The sequence below is a fragment of the Onychomys torridus genome, chromosome 14, assembly GCF_903995425.1.
Source record: "Onychomys torridus chromosome 14, mOncTor1.1, whole genome shotgun sequence".
Classification (NCBI taxonomy): Eukaryota; Metazoa; Chordata; class Mammalia; order Rodentia; family Cricetidae; genus Onychomys; species Onychomys torridus.
Window position 1 is genome coordinate 84691345 of NC_050456.1, and position 27644 is coordinate 84718988.

Sequence of the window (27644 nt, forward strand, 5' to 3'; positions counted from 1 at the left end):
TTTTCAATAAGGGTCCTCTGGAATTTTTGTGTAATCAGGGGTCTGGTTTCTCTCCACTCTGGTGCACTCGGCCTTCCTTTGCTCTTTGTTTCCCAAGCAGAGAAAAGTACACGTGGAGGAAAGTTTTGCATAGAATGAGCCCACGTTGACGTAGGCATCAGGCATAGCCACCCCTCCTGAATTGGTAGAAGCCCAGGAGGGACAAAGTAGGGGAAATGCAGAGGTAGAGAGTTTGAGATCCTGGGGTTAGGTCCAGGGGCGGGGCAAATAAGGGGTCAGCCAAGAGTATTGGTCCAAGACCCACAAATACATCAGGATTTTCCCTCCTCCGTCAGCTTCCTAAACCCCAATGAGGTCATAGCGATGAGAGAGAATCAGATCAAGAGAGAGGGGGAGGAAGAGGAGGAGGACGGAGAAAAAAAACCCAGACGGAAAGAGGCCATCAGACAAGGTCGCGTTTTCTGGCGATACAGCAAGTGCAAGAAATGTGGTGCTTAGCACCATCTACCTGCTCTGCCTGGAGACCTAGGGATTCACAGAAGCACTTTGCGATGCCAGGAAAACAAAGGAGGGGAGACAAGAGGTCTGACGGAGAGGAGTTGTGAGCAGTCCCCCTTTATCTCTAGGAAGCCAAGCTCTGTTCCTCCACTGGGAAAGAGGAGGGAGCCTGAGAGGTTTAGGAAGCTCCTGGGAGCGCAGAACACAGACGCAGCAGAACTCTGGACAGCGCCTTGAAGCTGCTAGGGCTCACATCCAGTCTGCTCTTCAGTGACCGGCTCCCCTGTGCTGGCTTCTGGACTCCCACCCACCGCCGGCGGTTCCTGTGTGAAAGTGCCAGCCCTTTCTCCTCTGGCCTGGCCACGGAAATGGTTCTCTGGTTCTGGAAATCCAGACATTTTGGATAATGTTTTGTTGGTGAAGAGAGAAAAGTTTGAGGATTTGGACTGTGGTAGGGGGTGGAAGGGGCTAAGGAGGACTTTGGAAGAAAGAAGGTGGATGATTGGCTTCCTTCTCTGAGCTGGAAGGAATGATGACTCAAGGAGGATGTGCACCAGCAGCCAGATTATTGGGAGCCTCTTGGTGCTCTCTGTGCTGGAGATAGGGCTCGGGGTGTCCAGCGTGGCTGTGGGGGCAGTCAGCTTCAGCCTGGCCCTCCGAGAGCACACACCGCAGCTCGGAGACTCGTCCCCGGTATGGAGCGGGGTGTGTGTACGTTGAGCCATTTCACTCTCTTTACCTCTTTTCGGGATGATCAGTGTGCCTGCCTTAGTCACTGTCTCCTGGGGAAACAAAATTATAATTCTCCTCTGCCTGTAGTTTCACATTGACAGGCTCGGCTGCCTTATATTATCCTTTTATGTATTGGGGGAAGCTTTATTCCTCTTACCCGGGCTTAAGACCCAAATGAATGGTTGGCTTTAAACTTGAGGGGAGGGTCAGTCTCCACTGGCTGATTCTGCAAAAGACTGACCAGTGTTAATCATTACAGGGTCACACCTGCCAAGGGCAAACTCACTTGTTTATGTCTTTTACTGAAAATGTTATATCATTTTATTGTACCAAGAGCAGGCAGGGGTAGTTATCTGTTTATCTCTGGGCAGTATGATCAAGATGCACTGATGCAACAATGATATGACCAAAGGGGAAAGAGAGCTGAGACTGAAAGGTCTGAGAAGGGGTGAGCACCATTCCAGAAAGCACTATTTTGGATTTAGCTTGCCACCTTCCTGATACTTACCTCTGAATATTCTGTTGTTCTAGGCCATCAGTTAAACAAACAAAGGTAAGGAATGTAATGTCATTCTAATTGTAGAATAACTCACTTTAAAGAGTGCCTACCTGTTCAGAAAACAATGTTGTTTTCTTCAGGTCAGGGGCAGACCTAAAAGCATCTTGTTTGGTCATTTACCCTTTACTGCCACCAAGAATCAATAAAATAACTACCTGATCATTAAAAAAAAAAAAAAAAACCTTCTTTGTGTGTGTGTGCACGAGTGCGTGTCTGTGCATCTCTCTCTCTCTCTCTCTCTCTCTCTCTCTCTCTCTCTCTCTCTGTGTGTGTGTGTGTGTGTGTGTGTGTGTGTGTGTGTGTCTGTCTGTCTGTCCCATCTCCCTTCCCTTCCTTCCTCTCTCGCCTATCTCCTCAAAGCTGCCATTCCCATACAGGTCACTAGCTCGATTGTATGTTCTGCATAATTCATTAGGAGTCTATTCCTGTTGTTAACAATCCATGCTGTATTTAACATTCACAATTTCATCACTACATTACTAAGAGAAAAACCATTTAGGAATTCTAGAAAACCCATTCCAAAGTCATTCATAAAAGGTGTTCTGGTCCTCTGAGTGCTGTGAAATTTTAAAATGGGTAATTAGCTTTTATACTCCCCCAAGTGAGATACATGTTTATACATTGCAGAACTTAAAAGATTTTTTTAAAATGCAATTCTAAAACTGAATTCTCCCAAGAATCCTTTTTCTTAATTCCATAAATTTGTATTAACTCACATTAACTACCTTGTTCTTTAATATGGGAATGTTGCTGATGTAGCTAATAAGTTTGAGTTTGAAAGAATAAGAGGCACATCTTAAATTTCACATCTAATGTGTTGCTATAAATATTTAAGAGTTGTGTTTGTTATAATTTTTAAAATTTCTACTGGACAACTGTCAAAATAAAGTACAATGCCAACATGTAAAGAAAGAGGGAGAAATGTGATCTCCTGATGGCTAAAGAAAGAAAAGCCTCATATAAGCAAGTGTCTCCCCATTCTTTAAACACAAGAAATTGACTGAATTAAAGTAAGCTGTCTCTAAATGATATCTTAAAATTATTTTATCTTTAATATCTTTTAAGTAACTGTTAGCTTGTTATTTTTAAACCATAATTAATCTTTCCTCCTTCCCAAGCAGATATTGTATAAATGAGCTAACATATGCACATGTGCAAAAAATTTTTGCTCAGAAAAGAGAAAACAAGTCATTTATATTGATATAGTCATTACTATAAACAATAATTTATACTTTAATTTGTTTTTTACAGTAAGCACAATTCACCAATATTCCTGGAAGTATAATTTTTAATATTGTAATGTGGTTTGGTAAAAATAAAAAGATTCAGTCAACTGAAGGAATTATTTTGAAACTGAAATGTTCAAATAATTACTCTGGATTTTGTAAATTCAAAACACACAAAAATTTAAATTTGTAAAGAAATAAATTCCCAGTTGGGTAATCATGGTTTTTCAAGTTATAGATTTGCTAAGCATATTATTGAAATGGTTTCAAATTCTTTTGTGATATATTTTGGACTATCTTTTCATTCCTTCTCTGGTAAATGCATATAACCAATATCTGTAGAGAGCTCAATATGTGAATGGCATTTTACTACTACAGAAGCTATAAAAGATGAGTCAGAAACAGTTTTCAAATGGTATCACCTGGCAAAGGAAACAAAGTGGTATATCACTAGCACTGGTAGAGGTAAAAAGTTAAAGTATGACCTCAGAAAGATAGGGGGTAAAAGAGGAAGAGAAAAGTTGGCATGGACAGTTAAATACCCATAGAAGTACTAATGGCCTTTAAGGTTTCCTGGAGTTGAAATCAGTATTTCAAAGTGTTAATATCTCATGAGATAAGGTCTTAAGGAAAACTAACTGGATGTAAATCCCAGAACTACCATTATGTAGTTGGGTAACTAACAAGTTATCTCATGAAAAAAAAAAAAAAAAAAGAGGGTTGGCACATGTATCAGTTAATGGATAATGAACAATCATTTAGATAAGTGTGTCACAAGCATGAAGTAAATGTGAGCAACCAGTCCTGGATACCCAAGATTGCAGAGGTGGGTGCAAGAAACGAGAACCTCTGGGGCAGTGTGGATGGAAGCAATGAATTAGGATGGAATAGGATGTCAAAACTCCTTTGTTTTTATAAGGTTTAGGTGTATGAGAAAAAGATAAAGACAGAAAGAGTGATGGTGGCAAGACCATGACATGCTGTGTTCCAGATGAAGCAATAGATTTTCTCATGTTTGTAATAATCATCATTATAATAGTAATTCTTACATCCCAAAGAGACTCCAGGAAGATAGAGGGATACTGAATATAAAAACCATTAATTTCCTCTGGGAATTTATGAATCAAAAGTCTATATTTATGAATACAAATGAGACACACAATAATTAACCTGTCAGAATTTAGAGTCTAAATAAGACTGTGTTTTGATAAGTGCATGAAATTTTACTTCAAAATATTAATATCATTATTACAGATTTCTGAATTAAATTTATAGTCAGTAGTAATAAAGGTTGCAGTGTGGAGGATTTTTTTATAGAGAGAGACTGAAATAATGGAAGTTTTAGTAAACTGTATGATTATTTGACTTCAAATATGCTAATTTTTAATGGCTTAAACTGAAGTAATACAAAGGTAAATGGCTTTGAGTATGTAATATACATGTTACAGAAATGATTTTCAGGCACTATTTCACAATCATAAAAAGGACATTCTATGATCAATCCTAAAGATAAGTACAATTAGAAGGAAAAGAATCTTTTCATTTCATTTCATAGGGAAAGAAGAGTATAGATTTCCATAGTATCTTTTCCTTGACACTTCATCATAGCTCAGAAATTCATAATTAAACCAAAAACCAAGAATGCATAACTGTGAGGTAACAGTGAATAAACCATTGAGTAAGTTGCTTTGGAAAAGACAGACATGTGAGGCAGAATCAATTTGAAAGACTTATTGAATGGAATTAATTGACATGGTTGTTTCCAAATTGCTGTGTGTGTGTAACTAATCTTAGCCTACAGAGAGCATCCTTGACAATGGGGATGGATCAGTAGCATGCAGGACACTGAACCACTTACTCTATGTTGTTAGTCTAACTTGGTATTTAGAAGTCTAGAGACTCAAATGGTAGTGTTCAGAATAGTCTAAGTCTGAATTGTATTTGATTGATCTCATGCTGTAATTCCAGCCATCTTTATTTGATACTCATTTTGTGAGGTTTATTTTCTTAAATTTTCTATTCTTGATTCTCCCACATGTAAACTATAAGGCAATTTCTTTTGAAATTTTTAATACTTCCCTTATATAAATCATTAAGTTTGAGTAAGTTCATTTCTTATTTTTCTGAAGCATACTTGGTATTATATTTTAGCTTTATCTGCTTAATAACTTTGATATTTAGCCTGGATGAGATGTGTAGCATAATAACACATAATAAACACAGATACCTGTCCTATAGACTCTTAACTCACCGTGGCAACAACTCAGCCAGCTATAAGACTTTTTACACTTTATTTCAGCCAACTATGACTTTTTTACATTTCATTTCAAAAATAAGATGTAGTATGTAAGTGATAATTGCATCAGAGTATTAATTTTAATTTTTAAATATGTCAGGATTATTTGATGAAAAACATAACATTTTATTTATTTTTATTTATTTTTTTTTTCGAGACAGGGTTTCTCTGTGTAGCTTTGCACCTTTCCTGGGACTCACTTGGTAGCCCAGGCTGGCCTTGAACTCACAGAGATCCACCTGGCTCTGCCTCCCAGGTGCTGGGATTAAAGGCGTGCGCCACCACCGCCTGGCTGAAAAACAGAACATTTTAAACTCCTTAGTGACTTTAAATATATACAACTTTTAAGCTGAGTTGTTATTTTTCTGCAGTGACAAAATTCCTTATCATTGAATGTAAATCCCTTCCATATATATATATATATATATATATATATATATATATATATATATATATATATATATATATATATTCTGCTTTTAAACTAATTTAATTATGTAAGTTATCATAAAAATATTCCTTTAAGATGTTGATTTAAAGATAACCAAAGTTATTTTTCTTATTCCTCATCAATATTAGTCACCACTATCATATTAAAACCTCAGGGACATTTCTCCTTAAATAAATACCCATGTTTAGGTAATAGAACACAGCTGTGGTAGAGTTTCTAGGTATAATGAAGAATTCATGAATTCTGTTAAGGCCCAGGCAGAGACTCTTAGATGACTCACATTCTCATTTTCAAATGTGACTGAGTATTTACTGGTATTAGGAAATCTGAAAAGGTGTGTTAAACGTCTAGAGAATGTGACTATTATTCAAGGAACTATATCATGCATCAAAAGAAACATAAGTATATGTCACTTCTAATACTGAGTGATAGTGGGATGATGGAAGAAAATGGTGTTCTGACTATTATCTTATGAGATGTTCTTACATCTAAATAGTGTTCATGGGTAAATGGTATCTGTTAGAGTTTTCATCTAGTCTGTGATTGATTCTAAGGTGTAACTTGCCTTGATTTCTTTGTTTAGGAACAATAGGGAATGGAAATATTTGTTAGTAATTCACTTTATGTAAACATGATCTGAACAAAATCACATCTATTAATTTGGATGCTTTTGACTAAAATAGTTGAGTTGATTTTTTGTAGGGACTCAGTTATAAGCCAGTCAAGAGATAAAAAAAAATTTGTGTATAATTACATACTCTTTGTAAAACAATTAATTCTATTTATCTTTGAGGCATGCCCCAACCATCTAATCATAAGTGTTTGTTTTCCTCCTCAATAACAGCTACCATGTACTTTTGGTATATACATATACACTTGCACATGTGCATACACAGCATACATACACATAACCAAAGGAGGAGACACTTTGGCAGTTTAATTACCAGTTAATATTTTGTCAGAAATTCCTTTTGAGTCATGAAATCTACAAGTTATTGTTTTACTTCATTTAAAAAGCAGAAGTCTTGTGATATAGATTAGAGGTAGAGAAATTTCCTAGTATGTTCAAGGCCATGGGTTTCATCCCCCATACCACACTTACACACAAAAATATCAAGCATGTATGCATATACTTGCACATGTGCATGCACATGCACACACACAGCAGACTAGAAATGTCTCAGATTTTTTATTGTGTCAGATTTTTGAATAGTTGTATATATATATATATAGTGAGTAATTTGGAGCATGGGACTCCATTTTTAAAATGAAAGTGACTTATGCTTTATATATATACCTCATATACATAGGCTGCAGGCAATTTTACACAATATTTTAGTGAATCTGCCTTTTGGCTCTGAAGCATTACATGAGGTCAGCTCTGTAATTTTCTATTTACAGTATTATGTTAGCACTCAAATAATTTTATATTTAGATAAGTTCAGATTTCAGAATTTTGTTTTATTACTGAATTTAAAAAACAAGGAGCTTGTGATATGGCTTAGTGTCAGAGTGCACATCTTGTGGGTGGGTACATACCACACACACACACAGTTTACAGATAGTATGTTTATACCGAGATCACTAGGCCTAAAGTTGATCAAAAATATCTGACTTTATTACTTGAGTAACAATGAAACCATCTCATGGCCAGTGTACAGTTAGATGTTTCCACATTCAAAGATGATAATGCCCAAATAACTAGGTGACTATAAGTAGAGTACCACAATGAGCATATTTTTAGAAAGGATGATGCAAAATGAGCTGTGTAGCCACTTTCCTCTGCAAGGATCAAAACTATGCATTCTTTCTCACGAATGCAGATCTAATCTATAGATACTTCATTCAAACTGAGTGATAATAAGACTAGAGTCTGACATCTCAATAACACTAAATAAGCTTTCATCCAGAGCCTTGTACAGTGCAGGTGCCCCATGCATATCTGTTGCTACTGTCCATCTGCTAACCTTCTGCAGTGGAGACTGTTGGAGTCTCTCAGTTCACAAGTGGCGCCTTGGCTCATAACATATCCCCAACATTCTTAGTCAACCATAATTTGACTATTCTTTGTGTTCTTTGTGTATAATGTGTTTTGTTAGGTTTTGATTTAATTGAGATATGTACATTAGCAACTAGAAGAATATGCCAAAATGTCTATAAGAAAACAGTTATGTAAGTATTCAGTCTAGAGGCAAATGAGAAAAGTAGCAATTGGTATAATATACCCCTCTCTTTGTTTTTCTCTTTAAATAGGCTAAAGTAGTCAAAACTACAATAAAAATGTTCAGTAATAAAACATATTAGATAATTAGATAAATTAAGCAAGCCAAATAGTAGGGATATGGTGACTGCTATCTGTATTACAAAACAAAGTTCTTACAAAATATTTAAAGACTTAAATACTTCTCACAAGATCAAAACAAACATACATATTAATATCTCTATCAAAGATACTTCATGTTTTGGAAATCTGTATAGTTTTACTTAAGTCTCCAAGCAACTCTTAAAGCAGCTAACAAATTTGTATCATTTACAGGTGTGTTGTTTATCTGTCTAGATCTCTACAAGAAGCACTACAATCTTCATTAGTCCTATTACTTTTTAGTCACTATTGGGACAATTGGAAAGCAAACACATTCCATTAGTTTATGATCTATTGTTAAACACTGAACAAAATGGCATGATCAAAGTCCAAGGGAGTATTAGGAGTCAAATATTATATTGAAAGGCAGAGTACTGTGTTTTATTTTGTTGGTAGAAATAGCAGTGGCATGGCTTATTATTAGGAATTTCTCATGTCCAGGTATGACCATAGACACTGAAATTTATAATCATCACAACTATTATTTTATAAAGTTTAGACAGGAAAAGAGCCCACCTAGAGTTTGAAAAGATATTTATACAAAACTATTAAATATATATTTTAGGTATTCAACAATCATGTCTGACCCACAACAATAGCTATGTGTGCTTTTCATTTGTCTACAAAATCCATATTCTGCATTTGATTTTTGTATGCTATAGATATTTCTAGAGATGATTTTATTATAATCCCATTGGTAGCATTGAGCATGGACTCTACATGTGCTAACATTTAGGTTGTATTACCCATTTTAGAAAGTTTGTTACCTTGATGGCCAATTTTGGACCAGAAGTAATGGTTGTGATTTAATGCACATGTTCCAGAATATCAGAACAATTATTTTAGGTAAATATTGAGCTAAAGAGGTATACTTTATGTTTGATCTACTAAATAGATATATGGTTGATTTTTCCCTTCCATTTTACTTTGGCTGTTGGAAATATTAGATCATTTCTCTACTTGGCTCTTACTAATCATTTTCCTACATGACCTTTTCTGGTGAAATAAAAAATGATAACATTATTATTAAGATAAATGGAAATTTATATATATATATAATATTCTACATTGCCTAAGAATTGGTACTGTATTCTACTATTTATCTCACCAAACAAAATTCTTCATGTAGGTGATGACAATGGGATCATCTGAGATCTTTAGAATTCAGTGATTTAAGAACAGTTAATGAAATGACTAATGAGAGGAAATAAAAGTCTAAAGAAGTATGATAAAAGTCTTAAAGAAGGAAATATGCATGGGTGAAGTATGCACACATTGACATGAGACAAGTGATAGATAAGTAATTCTTTGAAGAAGGTGATAATTGTCTTTTATATGGACAATTATATGCTGCACTTAGGTTGCTCGTGCCCTGCCAGGGGACAAGTTCAAAATGTGGTCCTCTGTTGCAGCTGTACTCAATTTCCATACCTGGCCAGATTTCAGGAACTGCTACACATGCTAGATGGTCATCCATCTGTTGTGTTGGCTATCCATAGAAAAAGCATAATTTCCACTCCCTTCTTCCCTCGGGTCACTGGCTGTTTTCAACTATAACAGAACAAGTCACAAATCAGACTCCAAACTGGAATGTAGCTAAGGAAGTAATTATTTTCTTTCCTCATCAATAAGTCCATCCTCTACAATTTGAAATCTTTTAGAGTTCCCTTGTGTATCAAAGTGTGGGTCTTATATTTGATTGTCTTTCTAAAAGAGTCTGGTTTCTAATTTAATGTTACTGATATCTGGCAAATGACTCTTTTTTAATAAATAATTTTTTCTTTATTATTATGTGTTTTAAATTTTAGACATCAGCCATGGGTTCCCCTGCCCTCCCCCCTTCTGCCCCCACCCCCACCTTCCCCCCAGCCCCTCCTCTCCATTCCCATGTCCTCCAGGATCAAGGCACCCCTGGGGATTCATTTAAACCTGGTAGATTCAGTACAGGCAGGTCCTGTCACCTCCTTCCAGGCTGAGCACAGTGTCCCTGTGTAAGCCTAAGGTTTCAAACAGCCAGCTCATGCACTAAGGACAGATCCTGGTCCCACAAACTGGATGCCTCCCAAACAGATCAAGCTAGTCAATGGTCTCACTTATCCAGAGGGCCTGATCCAGCTGAGTGCTCCACAGCCATTGGTTTATAATTCATGTGCTTCCATTCGATTGGCTATTTGTCCCTGTGCTTTTTGCAATCTTGGATTCAACAATTCACGCTCTTGCAGACCCTCCTCTTTCTTGACAGTTGGACACCTGGAGCTCCACCTGGGGCCTGGCTGAGGATCTCTGCATCCACTTCCATCAGTTATTGGATGAGAGTTCCAAGATGACTGTTAGGGTGTTTGGCCATCTGATCACCAGACTAGGTCAGATCAGGCTTTCTCTAGACCATTGCCAGCAGTCTAGAGAGGATATATCATTGTGGATTTCTGGGGACCTCTCCAGCACTCTGACTATTCCTGTTCTCATGTGGTCTTCATTTATCATGGTCTGTTATACCTCATTCTCCCTTTCTGTTCTTGAACCAGCTGGGATCTCCTGATCCCCTAAGCTTTCTTTCCCTCAAATCTTGCCCTTCATTACTCCCACTGTCATCCAGGTTGTTCATGTAGATCTCATCCATTTCTCTGTCATTGGGTGATCCTTGGGTCTTTCCTAGGTTCCCGTTTTCTAGGTAGCCTCCCTGGAGTTGTGTAGCAGTCTAGTCATCTTTGTTTTACATCTAGTATCCTACTATGAGTGAGTACATACCATGTTTGTCCTTCTGAGTCTGGGTTACCTGACTCAGGATGATTTTTTGTAGATCCATCCATTTGCCTGCAAACCTCATGATGTCATTGTTTTTCTCTGCTGAGTAGTACTCCATTGTGTATATGTACCATATTTTCTTTATCCATTCTTCAGTTGAAGGGCATGTAGGTTGTTTCCAGGTTCTAGCTATTACAAATATAGCTGATACCAACATAGCTGAGCAAATGTCCTTGGGGTATGATTGAGCATTCCTTGGGTATATGCCCAAGAGTGCTATAGCTGGGTCTTGGGGGAGATGGATTCCCAATTTTCTAAGGAAGCACCATATTGATTTCCAAAGTGGCTGTACAAGCTTGCATTCCCACCAGCAGTGGAGGAGAGTTCCCCTTGTTCCACATCCTCTCCAGCATAAGCTGTCTTCTGTGCTTTTGATCTTAGCCATTCTGACAGGTATAAGGTGGTATCTCAGAGTCATTTTGATTTGCATTTCCTGGATAATTAGGGATGTTGAGCAATTCCTTAAATGTCTTTCAGCCATTTGAACTTCCTCTGTGGAGAATTCTCTGTTTAGTTCTATAGCCCATTTCTTAATTGGACTGTTGGGCATTTTGATGTCTAATTTCTTGAGTTCTTTATATATTCTGGATATCAGCCCTCTGTCAGAGGTTGGGTTGGTAAAGACATTTTCCCATTCTGTAGGCTGTCTCTTTGTCTTGTTGACCATGTCCTTTGCTCTACAAAAGCTTCTCAGTTTCAACAGGTCCCATTGATTGATTTTTTTTCTCTCAGTGTCTGTGCTATTGGTGTTATATTTAGAAAGTGATCTCCGGTGCCAATGCGTTCAAGAGTACTTCCTACTTTCTCTACTATCAGGTTCAGAGTAACTGGATTTATGTTGAGGTCTTGGTCCACTTGGATTTAAGTTTTATGCACGGTGACAGATATGGATCTATTTGCAGCCTTCTACACATTGACATCCAGTTATGCCAGCACCATTTGTTGAAGATGCTTTCTTTTTTCCATTGTACAGTTTTGGCTTCTTTGTCAAAAATTATATGTTCATAGGTGTGTGTGTTAATGTCAGGGTCTTCAATTCAATTCCATTGGTCCACATGTCTGTTTTTATGCCAGTACCAAGCTGTTTTTATTACAGTAGCTCTATAGTAGAGCTTGAGGTCAGGGATTGTGATGCCTCCAGAGGTTGTTTTATTGTACAGGATTCTTTTGGCTATCCTGGGTTTTTTGTTTTTCCATATGAAGTTGAGTATTATTCTTTCCAGATCTGTGAAGAATTGTGTTGGTAATTTGATTGGAATTGCGTTGAATCTATAGATTGCTTTTGGTAAGATTGGCAAATGACTCTTAAATATTAAATATAAACAAAAATCAAGTAAATCAGGATAATCTACATTAACACTTAAGTTACTTATAAATATACTTCTTAAAGTGCTATTATGATTTAGATAATGTGGAAGTTCTATATAATACTTAAAAAGTTTAATCTACCTTAATAAATTGAATGTTACAATATCTATATCTGATAACTAGTATTGATCACATGCCCTCTCACTTCCCCCCAGAGGTCATCATTATCTTAAATGTTCATATTATTTAATTTTTAAAATAATACATATTTGGTATTTAGCTAAAAAGATAAAAGTTTAGAATCAGACTATTTCCTATTTTGCATCTGCTGAAACAGGTTTTGTTTTTGTGCATACTTATGTGAAAGTGACTGTAAGATTTATTTGAGTAATTGACATGTAAATATATCACAAACTCAAAGTTATTCTTATGAAAAATTCATCAGTTTAGTTATAATTTCCCTTACCACTTTTAGAACAGCAACAGCCTCCAAACCAAAATGCCTTGTTTACTTAGCATGCTCAAAATATTCACTAGATTATTTTTTAAGAAAAATGAACACAAAACAAAATTGGAACAGAATGGGATGCATAATACCTTAAAAAAAGAAATACCACATTATTTAGACACAAAAATGTGACATTATATAAATAATGAGGTAGGAGAAGTGAAGAAATGTCATTCAGAGAATCAAGAATCACTTTAGTTGTGAACCAAAAGATCTGGGACCTGGTACAATGGGAAGTTTCAGCAATGATTTTAGATGTGGTTTTATTCAGAAGTATTTGGTTCTGTGCTATGTCGGATGATTTTCAGTTTGTATGCGTATATGTTCATCTTTCATTAAGTTGCCACACCATCTCCAAAAGCATTTTCTTAATATCTGTTATGCATCCATATTTAACACTGATATCTCTCTCTCTCTCTCTCTCTCTCTCTCTCTCTCTCTCTCTCCCCCAGGTTTGTTATTAATTTCCATATTTGCTTGGGTAGCTATTATCTTACCCAATCAGTTAAACCAAAACATGGTCTGTTATCATCTTAATATTCTATTTTTTCAGTACAATTAACTATATTTGTGAGAAATCTTGGCTCTATGGATAAATACATATATTGACCCTTTTCCAGTTCTATCTATTATGAAAATTTTTTTGGACTGAAAGAAACAAGCTATACTGAGCTGTCAGTGCATCATTCTGTGGTGGAAAATAAAAAATTAGTTTAAGCTTTAGAGTAAAAAAGAACACTGCATAATTAGTAAGATTTTTCCATGGACTGAGAAAAGTAGGGAATATAAATAGGAAAGCAGAAAAGTGGCTCCTCTTAAAGATGAACACTAACGAATACACAGAAAAGTTGGGAATGGGTAAAATAAAGGACATCCTGGATATCAGTGGATCCAATAATAAGAGCCCATGTTAGTAAACTGTGAGAGAACACAGCATAGGGCTGGGTCCTCCAGTGTAGGCTTACAGAGATGGTACAAGCTACTGTTGCAACAAGTAGCAATGATATTTGATGGGCCTGAGATCTGTGACCTAGGCTGACCTGAAGTGAGAGAAAAAAATAATAGCAGTAACAGGAATATGGAGGAAGAACAGAGGGAGGCCAGAAGGGGTCATTCCTGTTTCCATTCCCATGAGTTAGCCACTCACTCTACTCAGTTTTCTTTCTTATCCAGTTTGGCCAGTAAGTATTCATTCCAGAGCTAACACATTCTATTTAGATCTAGAGTGAATATGAGAAGCATAATAGTGCCTGATCTTCTGAGGCTTAATTTAAAAGCTAGTGTAAATAATCATTGAATAATGCATACATTCAAATGACACATTGTTCCTTGTGAAACAGGGAAAGTTATATATTTATGGATAATATAAAAGAATCCTATTGACTGCAAGGAAATGAGGAAATGCATCTGTAAAGAAACAGCATTTATTTTCTGAATGATAATGTGAAGATGCTTCTTTAACTGTGAGGGACAATACTGCTTCAAGCTGGAAATCAATATGGGTGAAGGTCTTGAAGTAAACTACATTTGCTGTGCTTCAGAAACAATAGGTTAGGATTACTGGAGCATGACAGTCATCAATGAGCAGAAAGAAGTGATAGCAAGAGGAAAAGCAGAGGCAAAAATGACTAAAACTCACTTTTCAAGGTTGCCTAGTATTGACTGTGTCCAGTGATTATTAGTGATCCATCTTATGCAGAACTATGATTAGAAGGAGCAAGCCAGTAAGCAGCAACTTTTCAAGGTTGCCTAGTATCATGCTGCATCATGCTGACTCGATTTCACTGCAATTTTTGTTTGTTTTTGTTGTCTTTTTGTTTTGTTTTGAAATAGGGTATTATTATAAATTCCTCCTGACTTAGCCTTCCTAGGTCAGGGATTATAGAGAATTGTCTTGAGTTAAGATTACTACTGCTGTGATAGAACATCATGATTAAAAAAAAAAAAAAGGAACTTGGGGAGGAAAAGGTTTATTTGGTTTACATATCCCAAGTCACAGTCCACTAAGAGAAACTCAAACTGGCCAAAAACCTGAAGGGGAAACTGATGCAAAGACCATGGGGGGTTGCTGCTTACTGGTTTGCTCCTTCTAATCATAGTTCTACATAAGATGGATCACTAATAATCACTGGACACAGTCAATACTAAGCAACCTTGAAAATCTCCTGTACCAGCAACATTAGTTCAAAATTCTTCAATTCCACCTTCAGCATGTTTTTTGTACAGGGCTGAAAGTCAGCCAATTCTTGGCCAAAATATCACAGGAATTTTCTCTAGCCCAGGTAATATTGTTCCCTTCTGAAATCTCTTGAGCTGAGTCCCTCCAGTCCACATTGTCCTCAGCACTACTATCTTCTGTGGTCCTACTTGTGGGCCTTTTAAGCACTACTTTACAAAGTTCCACCACTTTTCTAGTCCAAATTCCCAAAGTCTTCCAAACAGCATAATCAGGCCATCACAATAATACCCTAGTCCCTGGTACTGACATTTTTCTTAGTATTCTATTGCTTTGAAGAGACACCATAATCAAGGCAAATCTTAACAAAGAGAAAGCATTTAACTGGGGGCTTCCTTACAGTTTTAGAGGTTTACTCCATGATCACCATGGCAGGAAACAGGTAGGCATGGTTCTAGTGTAGGAGTTGAAAAGAGAGAGGGAGAATAGAGACTTGGCATGAGGTGGGTTTTTAAAACCTCAAAGCCTACTTTCAACAAAGCCACATCTACTCCAACAAGGCTACACCTCCTATTCCCCAAACATTCAAACATATGAGCCTATAGGGGCCATGCTCATTCAAATCACCACAGACATGCATCACCACATCTAACCTGATTTTGCTCTAATTTTTAAGAGAAGTCAACAGAAGCTTTAAAGAGGAAAGTGAACAAAATTATAGTTGCAATACAGTTAGGAAAACACTGGAGTCCAACAAGTTAAGCCACAATTCTATATAGAAGGCTCACAGTATAGCTCCTGTAATGGATACTGGGATTAACTGTGGAAATAAGAAAAATAGAAGCAGCACAAGTATCTAAGACATAAAGTGGCCATATTTTGTGCTTCATTATAAGCTTTCATAAATGAAGTCTTAAAGCATGAACCCTATGCTGTGAGATCAACATTTGATTATGCATAGATTCCCTATGTTGTATTTGACATGTATAGTGTTAGAAAAATTCTCTCTCTCTCTCTCTCTCTCTCTCTCTCTCTCTCTCTCTCTCTCTCTCTCTGTGTGTGTGTGTGTGTGTGTGTGTGTGTGTGTGTGTGTGTGTTAAGAGAGATGAAGAGCCAGGCAGTGGTGGCACACGCCTTTAATCCCAGCACTCGGGAGGCAGAGCCAGGTGGATCTCTGTGAGTTCCAGGCCAGCCTGGGCTACCAAGTGAGTTCCAGGAAAGGCACAAAGCTACACAGAGAAACCCTGTCTCAAAAAACTAAGAGAGAGAGAGAGAGATGAAGAATCTACTTGTTAGGTAGAAATACCTATGAAATTTCAATATGGGGAGATCATAAAGACGGTTAATTAATTGTAAAGGTCAGAAGAGATAGTTGTGCTAATATAGAAATAATCTGTAAATGTGAGGCATCAAAGCTATAAAATTAGTTGAGACCACCCAAGCAAAGCTCTTCATTATCAGACTAATCACAAGCTTAATAATAATAATAAGGAGTAAGAACAGAAAGACTGAGAAGTTGTGGTCAGGAAAACATGATGAAGTCCTCAAAAACATGGTGTGAGAGAAGCCCAGAGGAGCTTTCTTTGTAAGAGGACTGATGTGGTGGTCAGTGTTGACTTATCAAAAGTACATGAGGAAAAAAAAAGAATATAAGCAATCTAAAGTTAACTGATGTCGGGGGGAGGAAGCAGCAATGGAAAAATAGTAAGTATCCACCCTGAGGGAAGGAAGTTGGTCAGTGTAGAGAAAGAGCTGTTGACATAAAGATACTTGGATTTTTACCCTGAAGGAAAATTTGGAAATACTTTTGAATGCCAGCATGAAAGCTGTGGTTTTTAATTCTGTCAGAGATAACAGTTACTTTCCAGAAGTCAAAGGATAGGATTTTAGTATGAGCTACACAGAATATATTAACTGCTTTATTTTCCTGATGGATAATAACTATAATTAAGTCACACACTATTACCTGGATAGAGAATTAAAAATAACTTATTCTAAATCAATTATAAAATATTTTTAAATCCATTATTGTATAGATAAATAACCTACTGACTACTGACCTAGAGGTCCAAATCATGTAACTCTTAGTCTAACACTGTTTCCACAGCTATCTCAATATAGAGAGTATCCTAAAATAGTCTCTCAATCACAAGAGAGGTGCTGGCTCCTACTCAAAATGAAATGGGAATGATCCCTAATTGCTGGCACAGTTAAACTATGATGTAATATAATACATATTTCAACAGATTTCAGGAGGCTCCAGCTATCTGGAAGTTGCACAGAAAAAAAACTTTCTATAGAAATTTTGGCATGCCCTCCAGAGTGGCATTCTAAACCAAGTAGAAAACAGAAGCTGATTTTTAGTGGTTAGCTACAATTGTGAAATCCACTAGAACTATTGATCAGTTTAGCAAGTAAATGAATGGCTTTCAGAAAGGCTTTAAAATTCCAGAGATCATTTGTCAAGCTGAGAACATTCAAAGACATTGGACTGGAAGTGTCAAAGTTCTACTGACATTAATATTTGCTGTGTACTCTCTTTTTTATTCAAATATGAAGCAATGAAAATTAATGTTTACTACATGATTTGTCCTAGATGCTTAGGGGGAAATTATTTTAGAAAATTATTTTAGAAGGTAATGCTTTTTATTAGTTTCACATTAAGACGTAGGTAAAGTTTATTTTAGATCATGGTAATCACTGTAGGGTGAGCATCGTTTTCTAGTTTGGAGGTAAAACATTAAAATATCATTATGAGAGAAAAGAATTATTCATCACCTTTTTATGTCAGTTACAATTAAAAGGTTTCCTCAAAGCTATTTTGGAGAAAGAGATATAACTCTATTGATGTTGCTACTGTGTTTCATCAACCATCTTAGGCTGATAGATTTCTAGAACAGCCTTTAATCACAGCATTCAGGAGGTAGAGGCAGGCAGATCCCTTTGAGTTCCGGGCCAGCCTGGTCTATAGAGCTAGTTCTAGTACAGCCAAGGTTACACAGAGAAATCGTGTCTCAAAAACAAAACAAAATAAACAACAATGAAACAAAAACAAAGCAAAGTTTTAATGCATGCAGGGGACTGTAATTCCCCAGAAAAACCAATTTGACAACTGCAAGAGTATTTCATTGAGAACTTGAAGATAGATAACATACTGGATTCGGCATCCAGATTGGTGGTGCAAAAATACATGCAAGAAATGATAAGTATTCAGCACTAGGGATCATCTAAGTGATTGGTGCCTACTATTTTATTTAATATTTTTAATAATTATATAAGTTAAACACTCATGCATCTGGTTATTGAGAAAACAATTTAAGTAACTTTTCAAATCTACATGGCCATGATTCAAACCTCCTAATCCACCTCCAGAAAAGTCACTCTTAACCACTAAATTAGACTGCCTCCTACTAAACACAAATAAGTAAAGTTTAGTGCTGAATGAAAGCATGCAAATCTGATACATAAAATAACATGAAAAGGGAAGGATGTGTTCCTGCCAGCAAGCATGGGAAATTGCAAGAAAGATGAGGACGGTATGTCACATCAGGTTGGTGGAGGCATGGCCCATGAAAATTTGAGAATAGCAAAGAGAATGTTAGTGCTAGAGCATAGAATGCACAGAAAATCAAAAATAGTCTTGATCTAACAATGTTAACTATAGCCATATGATGATATTTGAATTATATACATTTTCATAAGGAATGGGTATTAAAGTAGTTTAAAGATTCCTAGGATAAAACTGATATGATTAAACTATTCTATGAGTAACCACCCAATTAAGTGTGAAGAATTAGAACCAAAGATATTATTCACAACTTTAATACTAAAATTATCAGAATGGAGGAAATGGCAGTGAGAATGGCAGTAAAAATGACTCCTTTGAGAAACCTCATAGAGGCAGAGTCTTCAAAAATGCAATGGGCATCAGGCTGTGGAAGATGCTGTTGGAAGATGCTGATAGAAGAATATGGAAATTGAGACTCATATTCTGTCTGGGTTATAGAAATTGATGAGCTGAATCAGGAAAACAAAACTGAAGGCCCCTTTGAGAGTGCCAGGATAATGAATCTATATGGTACATGTTTTCATGAAGTATCCACACTTTAATTATATACCAAATGTTATGCTATGCTTTATTGTACTACAGAATCAGAAAAACATTCCACAATAATGCAACACCTCTCTTTCCAGATGTTTATTTTATGGAAGTAGATTAGTATTATTTGTTTAATTAAAATGCAATAAGAAAAATGTGAGGATAGCATGACTCGCTTCAGAAAGTTGCTGAGGACTTCCAGGAAGCGACAACCAGTATTCAAGCAGAAAGCTGAGTCATGAATGGGCATCATCCAAATAGAGAAGAATAAAGAGATTTCAAGAAAATGAAACATCATATACCAGGTCCTTGTAGGAGGAAAAATTTGGTAAGTTTGAAAAAACAACAGGAAAAGTCTATAAAGGATAAGGCTAGAGAAAAGGTATCTCATGATGTACCACATACAGGTTTGGGATATCTTTGAAATATTTTTTTAAAAAAGGAAGTATAAATTTCAAAAGAAAATTTATTTGATGAAAACAATGAAAGACTAATGTGAAACCTTCACTGTAGCATTGATGAGAAATTCTGGTGCCTAAGACTCACACTGAACAATGGAGGGAAGACATGTACAAAGGTTTTGGAAAATTTCCAGAAATCATAGGAACTATGAGTTTTCTTAAGATCATAGGAACTACACCATGTGTTTCACTGAATGTACCACATGAGTGTACAAAGGAGACATTAGTAAAGACTTCTGGGAATTAGGATGAGAACAGAATAGATCTCTGTGCTACTCACAGAAGTGAGAAACACTAGAGGGGAAAAGTTTTCTAGTAGGAAGATGATAGCAGTTGGGACACCCAGAAAATAAAGGAGGTTTATGAGGCAGCTCGGTGCCTTGGTCTTATTCTTGCTTTCCTTGCTATGTCTACTAGCAGGCCTGATGTCCCTGTCATACCTAGCACCAGCAGAAACTGACTAAAGAAACAAAATTTCTAATATTCATTCTCTTTTCCTCTTACCTTACTTTGTTGTGTGACTCTATTTGAAAAAATTACTAAGATCAGAGACAAACTATCATAATAAATTTAGCCTGGTTCACAGAGCTGTGGGGAATGGAAAGCATGCAATCAATGGTAAGAGCTACGTGACTTCTTCAGCACAAAAATAAAGCATAATTATCAAGAGACTAATAAGTAAATAGTGAACAAAACAAAATAGCAGCTTTCTGCCACTATACAGAGTAGCTGATACCATTAAAGTATATATTAAAGGTTTTTAAAGTGTATAATTAATACATAAGCCTAACACTAGAAGAAATACGTGGAACTGTCTGGGTTCAAAGCAGGACAGAGCTTGAGATATAGATATGAAAAGTTGTTGGGAGAGAAGTAAAAGCTGAAGCTCCAACTACATGTAGTAAGAAGAGCTCTCAGATTACAAAATCCAAAAGGATGAGCAGAGGAAAGAGTCCAATAAAGGAGACCAAGGAGAGTAGGGAAGAAAAAAGGTCATTAATTATCTTTAAAAGTATACTTTAAGTGAAATATGGTAATTAAACAAGCTTAGCAAATAAGCATTAAGAAGCTAAGACTAGCTTAGAAATATAACCAAGGACTTACCTTTCCATTCCTTCATTTTAGCAAGTGCCTGCTCTAAACTAGTAAACACATAGAATATTCCAACTCGGGATAGAGTACAGGGATGATGGTAATTGTGGAGATGGATAAACCATGTTTTCTTCCTCTATTGATATGGACACTAAATGAATGAGTCAAATGTAATACTACCCTCAAAGAGGTACTGGGAAAATAAAGAAAAAAAATCTGATGAGATAATTTGAAGTGCACCCTGAAGAATAGGTAGGTATGTCTTAGGATTTATATTGCTGTGATAAAAGCTCATGACCAAAAACAACTTGGGGAGGAAAGGGTTTATTTCATCTTCCAACCCTCAGGTCATATTCCATCACTGATACAAGTCTGGGAAGAAACTCAGTGTAAGAACCAGGCAAGAATATAAGCAGAGACCATGGAGGAATACTGCTTACTAGTTGGCTTCTTAGACTCGCTCAGCCTGCTTTCTGTTATAACTCAGAACCAATTGTTCAGGGGTAGCAAGGCCTACAATGAGCTGTGCCCTCCCACATCAATCATTAATCAAGAAAATATTCCAAAGACTTATATAGAGAGAAATTTTCTCAATTAAGACTCCCTCTTCCCAGATATCTGGGTTTATGTTGTCAATGAAAACCAATCAGAACAGAGTAAGAACATGAATAAAATTTTACAAGTACCTAAGACAAATGAGCAAAGATGATACATCCAGTGTGCATGGGATTACTTAAATTAAGTCTAACAATAGAAGGTAAGCTTCAGTGGACCCTTTGGCAAACTGAGAGGGAATACAGCTGAGTTCTGCTGGCAGGCCAGGATGTCAAAAAAGCCATTGCAAAAAAGTCAGAGTGAAAGCTCCAGATGCTGAAACTTATACTTAAAATGGAATTAGAATGCTATTTGAGAAACACAAGAAATGAAACCCTTTTGTGGGTTCCTACATAATCCAGGTACTAGCCACTAAGGCACTAAATAAAATGAGGACTGCTGTATATGTGGAATGAATGGCATACAGTAAATAATTCAATAGAAATGATATAAGAAGAAGGAAAAGTCAATAGTGTCTCCAAATTTTGAGAGAGGACATTAGAGTGATGAGCATAGGAAAGGATTGAATGGGAATAGAATTGAGACTCATTTTGAGAGATTTTAAAGCTGAAAATATCCCTGCTGGATCTCTTTCATTGATTGCCTTACATCTGGCTGTGCACACAATGAACTGCAAAAATGATTGTAGGCTGAAGTAAAAATAGATGAAGCTGTCACAGTGACCAGCATGCTCTGTCATTCTGTCTCTTAAAGCATAGACATATTTTAGATATGACATTTAATTTGAAAACTTATATTTGGAGGTAAGAATTATTGACAACATTTAGACAATTTTCAGTGCTTCAAAGACAAATTTTTAGAGTTCATTATTTTCTTAAAGGTAGTCCACTCAGTCTTGAAGTCTTGTTCATTGCAGCTCAGAATACTGGAGTCATAGGTGGTTCTAATTAAGATAAACATATCTATACCTCATTTAAAAATAAAAAAGATTTTCTTAGCTAGTTTTAAAAATCTCCAACTATCCATTTGTCTTAAAAGCTAAATAAAACATATTCTTTACAAATTCACTCCTTCTACTTATTTCTACATTTACAGTAAATCACCCTGACCATTTTTAGCCCCTTTGAACATGAAGATTAGAATCATTTCCTGGATCTGTAAGTGTTCAAGCACAGTAATAACCATATTCATACAGGTAGCATGAGATAACATAGAATACAGATGCTTTAAGTCAGATAGTCCTAGAATCAAATCCTAATTTTGTCATGCATTAGCTAAACAAATTTTCAGGCTTATTTCAGACCAAAATTTCTTAAGTTTTTCTGTATCTGTTTCTTCCTAAAATGTGGACTGAGACAGTAACAATTTCATGTTTGATTACAATGTCTAGTTTTAGAAGCCTTCATTCTTTCCAGTTCACATCACTACCTGGCTTTGGTCTTTACCCATATGATGAACATCTCTAAATATAAAAGGATTAATAAAAGAAATTTCATATAAGGTTTTTATTATATAGGAAAATACAAGTATACTGAGAAGGGTAGAACATTGATGATTTCTAGGAAGACACTGGTGCTCCAGACAATAATAGGTTGTAAATAATTATGATCTATATCTATGAAAAACCTGAATTTTCTGAAAAGGCTAATCATTGATAAAGCAAATCTAGCTTTTCAAAAGTCATTCCCAGCTAGAGAGAAAGACCAGTATTTTAGTTATAAATTGAGACTCAGTGTTGTAAATTAGTTGGTAGCTACTGCCACCAAGTGTTAACAAAATACTTCTTCAGAGATGAGCCCAATAGGCTTTAGAGGAAAATGAAGTGAGCTGTGTTTCTTCCCGTCCTATTGGTCCATAAACATCCAGGATATTATCTTCACAAAATGCTAGTGTCTTTGGTTTCTAAAACCACATCACCTTCAAATTCTGCTACAAATGGGACTTAAGACTGCCAATGTCTTTCCCAGGAGGGTCCTCTAATACAAAAGTAAAGGGTACAATGATTGAATACTGACATGGTTGAGACAAAACCATAAAATTCTAAATTACTTCAGTCATAGACTTCAAATGGCTGGTGTATAGATATTGGCACTGCCACTTACTTGTTTGTTAATTTGAATGAAAATTATCTGAGACTTACATTCCTCAGCTAAAATATGGAGAAGTAATTAGATAACATGTGTATAAGGGTTAGCAAGAGCCTGTAGGTGCTCAGTAGAAGCAAGACTAATCTTTTATTATTTTGAGACCTATTTCAATGTATTTCCATTTCTTTCATTGAAATAAGAACTTATTGTCATTACAATTATTGCTGATATATCAACCCAACTCACAAAGAGATACAAGCAAATTTACAAACTCTGTTACCTATGACAAATGTTTTAGTTATTTTTCTTTTGTTGTAACAAAATGCCATGACAAATAGCAATTTAAGGAATAGTCTATTTTGGATGGTAATCCCAAAGAGCTAAATGTCCTCAATGGCAGTAAACAACTGGAGGAGGAATCTGCAAAATCACATCTCAACAACACTCAGAAAGCAGAGAGTGAGCAAGGGATGTAGGGGTGAGGTTATAATTCCTCAAAGCCCACACCCAGTAATGTACTCCACTATCTCTTCTAGAAAGCGCCACCAACATGAGACCAAATATTTAAATATTTGAGATTCTGAGGAACATTTCTCATATAAACCATAACAACAAAGACATTTTATGATTTTCCTAGACCCAAAAATAAACACACAGTGGGCAGACAGAATTTAAATATTTTAGGTTCTAAGTCTGTGTTGGGCCACTAAGACTTCTCTCTGATAAGCCCCCAAACAAGGCAATTGAACCTACTTTTAGTTTTTGTAACTATATTGTAAAGAATATCAATTAATATTTGTTGGATACTGTCTAAAATATGAAATCTATATGTGGATGCAAATTATGCAATCATATACAATAGGAAATATAAGAATTATTCTTACTAAATAATTTTAAGTTAATTTAATTATTCAATTTCAAATAATGTTATGGTCCTCTATTGGTGAAATTATTTAGGCCACTCCACGTAGTTAAAAGGGAGGTTTATTTTGTGGGGTAACTTACAATGAAGGGGTAGGTTGCAGGGTCTGGCAAAGGTACAGTGCAATCCGGCGGTGTTCTCTGGAGAACCCTGCTCCGTCTCCCCCCAGAGTCCAGGGTCCCGGACTCAAGCGCGCCTCCCCTTCCAATCCTCTGTCTTCCGTTTCCTTCTCTGCCCTGCCTTGTGGGTGCAACCACTACCGAAGCCTCAATGGGGGTTGGAACTTCCCGGCCAATGCTGGGATGGCTATCCACTACAGTCCTCAGTTTTGCTAAATCTGACATTAGATAGTAAGAAGTCTCAATTTTATGATCATAACAATACCTGTCCCAGCACAGTGCAGGACCTAAAGTATGTGGTGGTATTGTGTTCCCTGAAATATTGTGCATGCTAATAAACTTATCTGGGGTCAGAGAACAGGATGGCCAAAATATTAAATATAGAGGATAGGCAGTGGTAGCACATGCCTTTAATCCTAGCATTCCAGAGGCAGAGATCTACCTGGATCTCTGTGTGTTCAAGGATACAGCATGGTGACTCATGCCTTTAATCCCAGAAAGTGAGCCTTTAATTCCAGGGAGTGATGTCAGAAAGCAGAAAGATATATAAGGTGTGAATTCCAGAAACTAGAAGCTTTTGGCTGGTTAAGGTTTTAGGCTTTTGAGCAACACAGTTCAGCTGAGATTCATTCTGGATGAGGATTCAGAGACTTCAAGTCTGAGGAAACAGGATCAGCTGAGAAATTGGCAAGGTGAGGTAGCTATGGTTTGTTCTGCTTCTCTGATCTTCCAGCATTTACCCCAATACCTGGCCCAGGTTTGTTTTTATTAATAGGACTCTTTAAGATTCATGCTACAACAGTACCTTTTGTTTCATCAGATATAAATTACACAGTACCACATGTAGATTTCTGAATTCTAATTCTTTGAAAATTGAACATCCATTCATGGAGCAAATTCTTAACAAATAGAACATCAGTATATCTCATAGGATTCAGTTCCAGCTCCATGTCAGAATTATCCCAGCCTTATCTTCTATACCCTAACAAGTGACCATTTATACTTTCCTTAAACATTCCCAGTAAAATGAAACTGATTTACTATAAGAGGGAGTCCAAGCTACAGTGTGACCAAATCTAGTCATTAGAATATACTAGAAATGAGTTGAAATCCCCCTATGTGCAACTCTTCTCCATTGCTGTTAGATACAGTATCAAGATACAGAAACAACAGGTGACATTCTACACCACCTCTAATTCCTATGTAGGTTGACCAATAGAATTTTGGGTGGAACTAGCTTTATTTAACATCAAAAAAATGTATAATTTTGACATAGACTATCATTCATAAGTATTTAATTTCTCTAGGACTTTAGCTTTCTTTTTTTAATACAGATATCCTGAGTCTGAAAAAAAAACCAACAAATCCATATAAAAATCAGAATGAAATGTAAAAGAATCATCCTTGTGTTAAAGTAAACCACAAGGTATAGCACATCAGTGACCTCTAGCCCTTTGTCTCTTAAGATTGATAACCTCTTGGAATCCTCCTTACTGGGTCTCATTTGCAGGATGTGAGGTGGGAACAGGACCTGGATATTAAATGAATGTGTAACAGAAAGGAGATAGATTTTTTTTTTTTTTTTGGTTTTTTGAGACAGGGTTTCTCTGTGTAGCTTTGGTGCCTGTCCTGGATCTTACTCTGTAGACCAGGCTGGCCTCGAACTCACAAAGATCGGCCTGCCTCTGCCTCCTGAGTGCTGGGATTAAAGGCATGTGCCACCACCACCCAGTGAAGATAGGTCTATAGTCTCTTAACTTTAGTTTTGTTTTGCATCCTCTTTTTTTGTAATCATAGTCCTTTTAAAGTAATTTATTAAGGGATCAATGGAATGGTATTTATTTAAGGTTCAATTCACACAAAAATAGCCAAGAGATACAGCAAGAAGCTAAAACCTAAATATGATATTGAATGTGAGGAGAGAGCAGGAGAAATACCTCTTCAAGTTTTATACCAAATATACATTATGTACTTTGTCAAGGAAAACCTTTTGACAAGATCATTTTCATATTATCCCTGGGTTGTTCAGAGGTAACATGAAATGGAGCAAGGGCACAATGAGTGATAATGTGGAAATCCCAAACTTCAGCTCCATTAAATGTTTGACGCTGGGTTGCAATGTGATATTTAACATCTTCACTTCTCTACCCACAACATGAAAATAGTAAAAATGTGCTTTCATAGTTTTTCTGTAGTTGTTGGAATGAGAACTCAGCTAGTCAGTTTTGTAAACTTTGAAAACCCAAAATATGGAAAGTGGAGAATTCTTTTAAATAGAGAAACAAAACTATTACTTTTTGGAATGTTTTAACAGGTATTATTAATGAAAGGACTGGATGTTGAGGATAAAGGTCTATCTTCTAAGACATCTTGTAAATTTTCTTTTCACAAGGCTAATAATAGCTAGAGGATAGTAATGGAGAATGCAGTGTTTAGTTTTCTTTCCAAAGCCATAAGCCACATTCTTTATTATAACCTCATTTAAATAGATTACTACATTGTTATTTCTTCCTGCAACCTTTGTGGGTTTTTCAGTAAATGCACAACTCAACTCCAGGAAATAGGAAACCTGGCCAGCTAAATCTTTTTGGTTTTTGTGAGCCAGTACCTATTATCTGGCTTGTTTCGACTGTGAGCTATTTTTGCCTGACTGTAGTATCTTCTCATAATACTACAGGGTGACAAATGGAGAGACCTCTATAACTTCACTGAAATGACAAAATCGCTGAGTCATGAAGAAAGGCCCTGATGCAAGGCTGGAAGAAGGGTTCAGGTTTTGCAATGTTCTTCATCCAGAGGAAGTTATAAGCAATCACATTAATGACATAAATCAATGAAGCTCAGAAACCACCATTCAGAGCTATTCTGAAACAGCTCAGAAATTCAGCAATCTTGCTGTATCCTTAACTTCATATATCATCTGCCTTTACTATGCTTCAATTAAACCATTTCCTTCCAGAATCCCTTTTGTAAATCTTCACTCTCTTGATTCATATCCCAAAATCTACTAACTTGAACAACTTGAATCATGTTTTTGTAAGATCCTATTTTAGAATTGTTGTAGCAATCAGAAAATTGTAATTTCTTAAAGAAAATTTTAATCTCTTTTCAATTTTGTAATTCCCTATTGTACTCTAATGTTCCCTTCCCCTTTGAGATGCTCACCCTCACTCCACTTTGTTGTCTTATGAAATAAATTTGATATGATATATAGAATTTGATAGATATATAGAATGAAGAGACACTTTCCCTTTGGGAAACTCCAAGAATGTTTTATTAACAGTGCTCTGCAACTCTCTATATTTCCCTGGAATTTGGAAATATCTCTTTTATTTTGCCAGTCCCTTAGTTTTCCTAGTCTATTTTTCTATGGTAATGAATTCTGTAT

At 36.2% G+C, this 27644-nt stretch overlaps 1 protein-coding gene across 5 annotated transcripts in view; it reads left to right on the top strand.

The window, feature by feature from the left end:
- The first annotated feature begins 245 nt into the window (after positions 1-245).
- Positions 246-27644, top strand: part of Tmem196 (transmembrane protein 196) — a 50099-nt gene continuing 22700 nt past the window's right edge. For 2 of the 5 annotated variants that reach the window (XM_036206429.1, XM_036206428.1), the window contains exon 1: positions 246-1209. In XM_036206429.1, coding sequence (XP_036062322.1) covers positions 1045-1209 — 165 coding nt within the window. In that variant the 5' untranslated portion in view covers positions 246-1044. Of the gene's footprint in view, positions 1210-1761; positions 1784-27644 lie in introns of all 5 variants that reach the window. The other 3 variants (XM_036206432.1, XM_036206430.1, XM_036206434.1) reach the window with 2 other exon arrangements.